Here is a 10,289-nt window from a genome sequence, read left to right on the forward strand (position 1 = left end):
TATTAGAACATTATTCAATTTTAGACGTATTTACAGGTCGTATTACAAAAAATATTTAATGACTTTTGTTAAATTGCACTGTACTTTCTTAAATATTGACGTTTTTTAAGATACAAGCTCATCCCGATGTTATACTCATCAAGAGCTTTCATTTGAGTACCCACATGCATTTTTGATATATTTTTCATATATAATATATATAAATATATGAAATATATAAAAAATTGATGTGGGTATTCAAATGAAAGGTCTCGATGAGTGTAACATCGTAATTAGCTTATATCTTTAAAAATGTCAATAGTTCAAAAGATACAAGGTCAATTCTTAATTATTGATATTTTAAAAATATAAACTCATTTTGATGTTACACTCATCAAGAGCTTTCATTTGAGTACCTACATGCATTTTTGATATATTTTTTATACATACATATATATAATATATATAAATATATGAAAAATTGATGTTGATACTCAAATGAAAGATCTCGAAGAGTGTAACATCAGGATGAGCTTATATCTTTAAAAATGTCAATAGTTCACAAGATACAAGGTCAATTCTTAATTATTGATATTTTAAAAATATAAACTCATTTTGATGTTACACTCATCAAGAGCTTGAATTTGAGTACCTACATGCATTTTTGATATATTTTTCATACATACATATATATAATATATATAAATATATGAAAAATTGATGTGGGTATTAAAATGAAAGGTCTCGATGAGTGTAACATCAGGATGAGCTTATATTTTCAAAAATGTCAGTAGTTCACAAGATACAAGGTCATTTCTTAATTATGTATCTAGAGATAGAGAATTTTCGAATTCAGTCTAAATACTTATCATAATAAATTGACTATCTAAAATGATATAAAACCTTGAAAAGGCACAAATTCAAGACCTTTGCAATGACACTAAATTTCACTAAAAAAACCGATTTTATCTTATGGCTATCGTAGACACAAAATTTTTCTTATTCTCTTAATAATATAGATAATTAATTATAACTACAATTATAATAAAATTTATAAAAATTTGTTTCTATTATAAATCAAGTAAAAAACTTAAATTTTCAAAATTTTTACGTTATTTTCTGCTATAAAAACAAAATTTAAAAACACATTTAACGGAACTTATATAATAAAAGTACTATATTTATAATTTTAATACTTTCAGATCCCGTGGATCTATTTTATATTTATAGAATGATTTATATACTAATTTGAATGTAGAGTGGCCAAAAAGGTACAGTGGTCAGTAACGGTACCTTTACCCTACATACAAACATCTTCTAAGAAATGGTCAGTATATCCTACTTAAAACCGCTTCCAATAAAAACGTTTAAAAAATTTTTCCTCAAACATTTTAAATTTCCTCGTCCTAAATAATTTATCAAATTATTTTTAATTCAAAAATAAATTCCCCATAAAGTCTAACTTTAAACCAAAAACTTCCCTTTTTAATCTCCTCTTAATAAATATTAAAACAGTTGCTAATAAACTATATTCCTCTAAAATAGTTAGGTTGTCCAGTTTAGTTCTATTGATGTTCACCCACAAGTGCCAGCGTGCCTCTAATGTTTACCTAGTAAGTAGCATAGTCGCTCTTGTTCTCCCCTTCCCTTCCCTTCCCTCAACTCTACACACACTCCTGAGCCCACTCTACTCAGCTTCACTTCACAACTCGGATATATTCACTCGGCAGCCCTTAGCCCCCCACCTAAACTTTTTCCTCGACAGTTACGTTGTAACCCTAAACAAAGACAGCACTCGGGAAGGGATTCCGAGAATCTCCAGTGGCGCCTGGAGTAGGGATACCCAGAAGTGAGTAGTGGGGAGAGCGAGCGTCTTGGTGGACTCACGCATCGCAGATTGTCAGTTATCCACCGCCGCTGAACGCGAAAGGTCAGACCGGTGGCTTAAAAACTTCACGCGATGCTAGTGTACTAATAGACGGACTATTAACACTTAGTTTAAAATAATATTAAATACTGTGATGAGTGCGTGACAATTAGTGAAAAATAATTAATAAACCTATCAGGCATCATGTCGCTGTGTGATATGTTACTGGGTATCATTTTATTGGGCACAATAACCTATGAGTCTACAACGGCCCGCAGTATAACGAGCCTAGAGGCCCCTCGTGGTTGTGACTGGTCAAATTCAAACACCGACATCCAGACCCTCGGTTGTAAATTACGGACTATCGGGAGCGCTGAAGAAATAATCGGAAATCTTTCATCAATCCAATTAGAGTCGATTGAGAATTTTAAACTCCAATGCAATGACGTTCTCTTCTTTGAAAGCCAATTTGAGAACACAAATTTTCTGGGGGCGTGTAAGAATCTCAAAACTCTGGAAGTTGAAAAGTGTAAAGTGCGTTACGTACCCGCGGGTGCATTTGCAACCTTAAAAACCCTCCAATTGCTAACATTGCAGAGTTTCAACAATGACTGGTCAGGAATGACCCTAGAATTACACCGAGACTCATTAAGAGGACTTGATGCGCTACAAGAACTCTATTTGCCGGATAATAATATCTGGACCCTACCTGCTGAGATTCTCTGTCCGGTAACTAATCTCAAGAAACTAAACTTAACGCGTAACAAGTTACAGGACACTGTCTCGCTTGGATTTACCGACTGGACCTCAGCTTGCACTCCAAATCTCGAATCCTTGGACTTAAGTGACAATGACATGAGTGTTTTGCCGGATAATTCATTCGTTGCGCTCAAGAATCTCAAAGCGTTGATGCTCCAGGATAATGAGATCCGTCATGTAGGCGATCATGCACTAGCAGGTCTTGGAGAATTACTTAAACTCAATATCTCAAGCAATAAGCTAGTTGCGCTGCCGCCTGAGCTTTTCTCGGATACTTCGGACCTCCTGGAGCTGGTGCTGAGCAACAATTCGCTGTCCGTGATAGCTCCAGGTCTGCTGGACAATCTAACCAAGCTTAAGAACCTGGACCTGAGCAGCAACGAATTGACCAGTCATTGGGTGAACCGGGATACCTTCACACGACTTCGAGAATTGGTTTATCTGGACCTGTCCTTCAATGCACTGACCAAAATTGATGCTAGTGTCTTCAAAGGACTCGTCAGTCTTCAGATTCTCAAGCTAGAGCACAACAATATTGATATCCTAGTGGACGGATGCTTCAGCGCGTTGCAAAATTTGCAATCTTTGACGCTTTCCCACAACCGGATCACGCGATTTGAAGCCACACATACTTTAGGACTGAATTCTGTGATGCAATTGTTTCTGGATGCTAACAAACTGAAGATTCTTCACCGACGGACTTTTACAAATATGAGCAACCTTCAGGATATTTCATTAAGTGGTAATTTGTTCACGGAAATTCCGGAATCAATTCGCGAGTTGAAAGACCTTAAGACTTTAGATTTGGGGAACAATAAGATTGTTAAAGTGGACAATGAATCTTTTTATGGATTAAATGAACTGTATGGACTGCGTTTAGTGGACAATAAACTAGAAAATATATCCCGTGATACTTTTTCAACGCTTCCAGCTCTTCAAGTGCTTAATTTAGCGAGCAATGCTATAAGACACGTTGAACAGAATGCTTTTGCAAACAATCCAGTTTTACGTGCTGTACGTTTGGACGGTAATCAATTGACCGAAATTCGCGGAGTATTTACAACCGCATCTACGCTTGTTTGGTTAAATATTTCAGACAATAAATTGTTGTGGTTCGATTACAGTTACTTACCGGGTAATTTAGAGTGGCTTGACATGCACAATAATCAGATAAGTGAACTAGGAAATTATTATACAGTACACGGTAACTTAAAGATCAAAATGCTGGACGCCAGTTGGAATCTTATTACTGAAATTATGGAATCTAGTATTCCAGATGGGATAGAAACTTTGTTTCTAAATAACAACAACATTCGTAGTGTTGCTCCTAGTACTTTTTTGCGTAAAACCAGTCTTGAGAAAGTAGTGCTTTACGGTAATGAAATCCGGCATTTAGATTTAACGGCTTTAGCAATTCAAGAAGTACCAATGGAACGTAATATTCCGGAATTTTATATTGGTGATAATCCTATTTTGTGTGACTGTTCAATGGAGTGGTTGCCTAAGATAAACGAACTATCACGGTCAAGGCAGCACCCACGTGTTATGGATTTAGATGCGGTAGTGTGTGAAATGGTGCACAAGCGCGCTAGCCCCAAAAGACCCTTATTATCACTTAAACCAAAAGACTTTCTTTGTCATTATGACGCTCACTGTTTTGCACTGTGTCATTGTTGTGATTTTGATGCTTGTGATTGTGAAATGACGTGCCCAGACAATTGTTCTTGTTACCACGATCACAGTTGGTCAAGTAACGTGGTAGATTGTTCTAATGGTGGTTATAAAATGGTGCCAGAAAGAATACCAATGGACGCAACGGAAATTTATTTAGACGGTAATAATTTAGGTGACCTTGGTAGTCATGTGTTTATCGGTAAACGTCGATTAGAAGTGTTGTTTTTAAATAACAGTAAAATAAACACCTTGCACAATCGGACATTTAATGGTGCGCCTTCATTAAGAGTGTTGCATTTAGAAGACAACGGATTGCGTGAATTACGTGGCTTTGAATTTGATCAATTAGAACAATTATCCGAATTGTATTTAGATCACAACGCTATTGCAATGGTAGGCAATACGACTTTCTACAAAATGAAAAGTTTGCAAGTTCTTAGATTAGATAGTAATCGTATAGTTGATTTTCGCCCGTGGGAAGCGTTAGCAGACGCGGGAGCCGGCGCACATGTTGCTCTTGAAGGAAACGCGTGGAATTGTGAGTGTATAAACACAGCCAAGCTTAAAGTTTGGCTGGCGCAGCATCCTGATGGTGATGCTGAAAAAATGTACTGCAAAGACGGAACAGAAACTTTAGCAGAAGCTTTAAGACGCTGTGGAGATCCATCAACTGAAGCAGTTTCCCGTGAAATCACCAAGAGTTCAAACAATTTCGTTCCACTGCTAGCTGGAGCTCTGGTTGTCATCATAGTGGTCTGTCTTGCTACAGCGCTGGCTTTTGCCTTCCGGCAGGATGTCAAACTTTGGTTACACTCAAGATACGGCTGGCGATTGGGTAAAAGGGTGGCTTTGCCCGATGAAGAGCGTGACCGGCTGTACGACGGGTATATAATCTACAACGAGCGTGACCAGGATTTTGTTTCTGGGTGTCTGTCAGCGGAGTTGGAGCAGTCAGGTCTTTCTCTGTGCCTTCACTATCGCGACCTGCCGCCAGCTAGGCCCCAAGAAGCTCTCCCACCAGCTGCTGGAGCAGCCAGGAGAATAGTCCTGGTGTTCTCACCAGTTTTCCTTGCCAACGAGTGGCAGCACCTGGAATTCAGGAGTGCGTTGCGTTGTGCTCTGGAGACTATCAGACCTAGCTCACGTAGACGTCGGGTGGTGATCCTCTTGGCGACAGAAGCACCCAGAAATGACCCGGAACTGCAGTTGCTTTTGCAAACCTGCGAAGTCATTGTCTGGGGCGACAAGCGGTTCTGGGAGAAGCTCAGATTCGCTATGCCAGACCCTGAGGACAAAAGCAATGGGAAAAAAGTTGATAGATGTCCGGGTTCTACTAGGCAGCAAGGAATAAGGGTACCTGCACGCTATACACCCGCTCCTTCAGCTCCTAATGATCTTTGGACTAAACCCAATGGGATTTTGGTCGCTCCAGTTCATCATGCTCCTACACCTACGCCTACGCAATCTACCTACGTCAGCTCTGCTTCCAGCAGGACTGAGGATGAAGACAGTGGCGCGGAACATCAACATCATGGTTACAGTGTTCTTCATGGGGCTAATGGAAGACCAGCTAGTCTCTCTTCAAGGGGCAGTCATCTCTACAGCACCATTCCTGAACCTCCGAACAATCAGGGTATTAATCCCCGTACTTATTTTGTTTAGGTGAGGTTGTTTTTTTTTGGACGAATTTAGAAATCTTGGTAAATTTATTAGCCTTTTTATGGCCTCTTGTTCTTTTATCTCCCACGCTATTTGTACATACTTTGTTTATTATTCTGGGAGACGGAAGAAATCACCGAGCAGACTTTAAATTTGTATGCATAATCAAGACTGGATATTATTACAAAAAATAACAGCTTTTAAGTGAATCATATTTTTTCGGCAGAATTTTATTTTTTCTGCTCGAGACTGCTGTTGCTGGAAAAATATTATTTTTTACATGGAAATAACAAGATTACATTGGTTATTATCGCAGATTATACTCAGTGATATCTGGGCTGAAAACAAATTTAAGATATGATGATAATAAGTGCGCAGGCGCTAAAAAAATTTCGGAGAGATCACTGGGTATAATCCAAGATTATACTGAGTATAATCTTGGATTATATCCAGTATAATCTTGGATTATACTCAGTATAATCTGGGATTATATCCAGTATAATCTAGGATTATATCCAGTGTAATTTTTTTTTGTGTAATGATCAAATTTTTTTTTTTATATTTTTTAATTAAATTAATGTGACTATAAAAAATTAATAAAAATATTTTTCCAGCATATAAATGACTGTCCGCTCGTTTTATTTAAAATGAATCGAGCCAAACGCTTATTTTTTAATATACCCATGTAGAAAATAAAAATTGGCTTTTAAAATTTTTTGGGGAAAAATTTTAACAAGTCACTATCCATGGGTACTTAAAAGTGTATGTAAATAAATTGTATATCTATAAATTTTTGTAAATAACACTAGTTAGAAATTAAAAATATTAATTTCTTAATAAGAAATTAAAAAATGTTCTAAATAATTAATTTAAGATGTAAAATTGTATTTTATTGTAAATACGCAAGCGCATTTTATCTTGTCACTTCATATTATTATTATTATTTTTCATTATTATTATTATTATTATTAAGATATATAAATATATTAAAATAATAAAGAACAAATGTTAAATTAAATCTGCTAAATTATAAACCGAATTACCAAATTTAAAAATTATAAATTTTTTTTTATAAAAAAAATAAAAAACGATAAATTAAATAATTCTATTTTTGAATCATTTGTAATACCTGACCTTTGAAAATAATTTTTATATTTAACTAGAATTAATTTAGTTTTTAAATGAAAATATTTAAGACAAAAAAAAAGGTAAGTAATAATTATTTATTTTGATTTATTAAATAATGACTTTTGTTAAATTGCACTGTACTTTCTTAAATATTGACTTTTTTAAAGATATAAGCTCATCCCGATGTTACACTCATCAAGAGCTTTCATTTGAGTACCCACATGCATTTTTATATATATTTACATATTTATATATATAAATATGTAAAATATATGAAAAATTGATGTGGGTACTCAAATGAAAGGTCTCGAGGAGTGTAACGTCGGGATGAATTTATATTTTTAAAAATGTCAATAGTTCACAAGATACAAGGTCATTTCTTAATTATTGACATTTTTTAAGATATAAGCTCATCCCGATGTTACACTCATCAAGAGCTTTCATTTGAGTACCCACATGCATTTTTATATATATACACATATTTATATATATAAATATATAAAATATATGAAAAATTGATGTGGGTACTCAAATGAAAGGTCTCGAGGAGTGTAACGTCGGGATGAATTTATATTTTTAAAAATGTCAATAGTTCACAAGATACAAGGTCATTTCTTAATTATTGACATTTTTAAGATATAAGCTCATCCCGATGTTACACTCATCAAGAGCTTTCATTTGAGTACCCACATGCATTTTTATATATATACACATATTTATATATATAAATATATAAAATATATGAAAAATTGATGTGGGTACTCAAATGAAAGGTCTCGAGGAGTGTAACGTCGGGATGAATTTATATTTTTAAAAATGTCAATAGTTCACAAGATACAAGGTCATTTCTTAATTATTGACATTTTTTAAGATATAAGCTCATCCCGATGTTACACTCATTAAGAGCTTTCATTTGAGTACCCACATGCATTTTCATATATATTTACATATATATATATATAAATATATAAATATATGAAAATTCATGTGGATACTCAAATGAAAGGTCTTGATGAGGGTAATGCCAGGATGAGCTTATATCTTTAAAAATGTCAATAGTTCACAAGATATAGGGTCATTTCTTAATTATGTATCTAGAGATCTTTCGAATGCAGCCTAAATACTTATCATAATGAATTAACAAATTTTTTCTTATCCTCTTAATAATATAAATAATCATTAATTAAATAAAAATTAACAGTAATTAATAACGTATTCATTTATCGAACTGTTGAAGTATAAATACTTGTGTTATCTAAGTATTTACCGATATATATATATATATATATATATATATATATATATATATATATATATATATATATATATATATATATATATAACACAACTGAATGAACTTTCACTACTGCTAAGTGTTATATATGTAGAACACTAATAACAAACATAAACTTGTAAGTAATTACTCCTGCGGCGGTCTTATCTTAATGAGTTTTAACAATAAATCTATTTTTAGTTTTATTTTCAGACTAGAAAAATTTTAAAGGAAAACAATGGAATAATATCATAATTAATCGATTTTATGCATTTGTATTTTTATATATGTATATGCATAGATGTTTAGTTGCGGTGTGAGTATTTTTAGGATGAGAACTTTGACGGTTAGATGCAATCGATGGATCGTAATAGTTGAGTCATGACGTATGCAGATGGAAAATATATGCCGAGTGAAGGGTATTGACACTTGGTATGATAAATATTATAATTTATTATTTTTTTTAGCTCTTAATAATAATAATAATTTAAAAATTTTCGAATTTAATTATTTATTTTGACTGACAGTTTGATTTATTGCTGACGCGCTAATTAGATCAATTAAAAATAAATTATTGTTTTAGTAATTATTATTGATATAAGTCATTAATTTTTTCAAGTAAATACGATAAAAAAATAATTATTTATTATTTAATTTTTTATCGAATATTTTTAAAATAAAAAAAAATTATTTTTTATTTTTTTTTTAATTAAAAAAAAAAATTTTTTTTTTTTAAATAATCAAAAATTTTTTTTTTAATAATTTTCATTAATTTTTAGTTAGCAATTTTTTTATTTAAATTATTAAAAATAAAATAATAAAAAAATAAAATAAAATTTTTAAATAATCAAAAATTTTTTTTTTAAATAATTTTTATTCATTTTTAATTGTTAATTTTCTTTAAAAAATTATTAATAATTAATTTCCTTAATTTAATACAATGAAAAAATAATTATTCATTATTTAATATTTTATCGAATATTTTTAAAATAAAAAATAAAAAAAAATTTTTTTTTTAATTAAAAAAGTAATTTTTTTTTTTTTTTAATTTTTTTTTCAAGAATATTTTTTTTATAAATAATTTTTATCAATTATAATTATAAATTGTTTTTTTTAAATTATTGAAAAAAAAAAGTAATATTGTAATTAAGTATTAAATATTGAAACTCTTGCAACAACATACTCACGAAACAATAACCACAATAATAATAATAATAATAATAATAAATAATAAATAATTCTTATCACGCAGTAGACAGCAACTACTGCAGTCACTTATTGCAAACTTATGCAGTCAGCAATATAACCAGGATACAATAATTCTCATATACATATCTTTCAATACAGGATATGTATATATTGATATTCATATAAATTTTTTATACTAAGGTACTTTATAATATCCATAGCTCAGCAGGTTTTCAACTTCTCATTCTCCCTTAGAATTTAAATAAGTAATATTTAAAAATAAATATGAAAAACAGTAAATCCAATTTACTTATCAGCATCTGAGAAATAGTCTTCAAAGAGATATTTAAATATATAGGGATGGAAAAAATAATATGAGCTTCTTACTTAGATAAAAAAATTTAATTTTATATATTTATAAAGTTGAAAAATTTTATTTTAATTTCCAAAATTTCAAATTCAAAAAAATTTTTTTTAAAAACTAGGAAATTAATTTTTAGATACATAATTAATAAATTACCTTGTATCTTGTGAACTATTGACATTTTTAAAAATATAAGCTCATCCTGACGTTACACTTATCGAGAGCTTTCATTTGAGTACCCACATCAATTTTTCATATATTTTATATATTTATATATATTATATATATAAATATGAAAATATGTATGAAAATTCATGTGGGTACTCAAATATGGGCATATTTATATGGCCAAAATGTGACCATAATTATGGCAATATTTATATGGCCAAAATATAGCC

General features: G+C 31.6%; 1 protein-coding gene across 1 annotated transcript; it reads left to right on the plus strand.

Moving 5' to 3' along the window:
- Positions 1 to 1,871: 1,871 nt before the first annotated feature.
- LOC123270292 (toll-like receptor Tollo) lies at positions 1,872 to 6,740 on the plus strand. The gene has a single exon (XM_044736285.1). It carries the CDS (start codon positions 2,051 to 2,053, stop codon positions 5,939 to 5,941), a length of 3,891 nt encoding a protein of 1,296 aa, XP_044592220.1. The 5' UTR covers positions 1,872 to 2,050; the 3' UTR covers positions 5,942 to 6,740.
- The last annotated feature ends 3,549 nt before the right edge of the window (positions 6,741 to 10,289 follow it).

This window comes from Cotesia glomerata, linkage group LG8 (genome assembly GCF_020080835.1).
Source record: "Cotesia glomerata isolate CgM1 linkage group LG8, MPM_Cglom_v2.3, whole genome shotgun sequence".
Lineage (NCBI taxonomy): Eukaryota > Metazoa > Arthropoda > Insecta > Hymenoptera > Braconidae > Cotesia > Cotesia glomerata.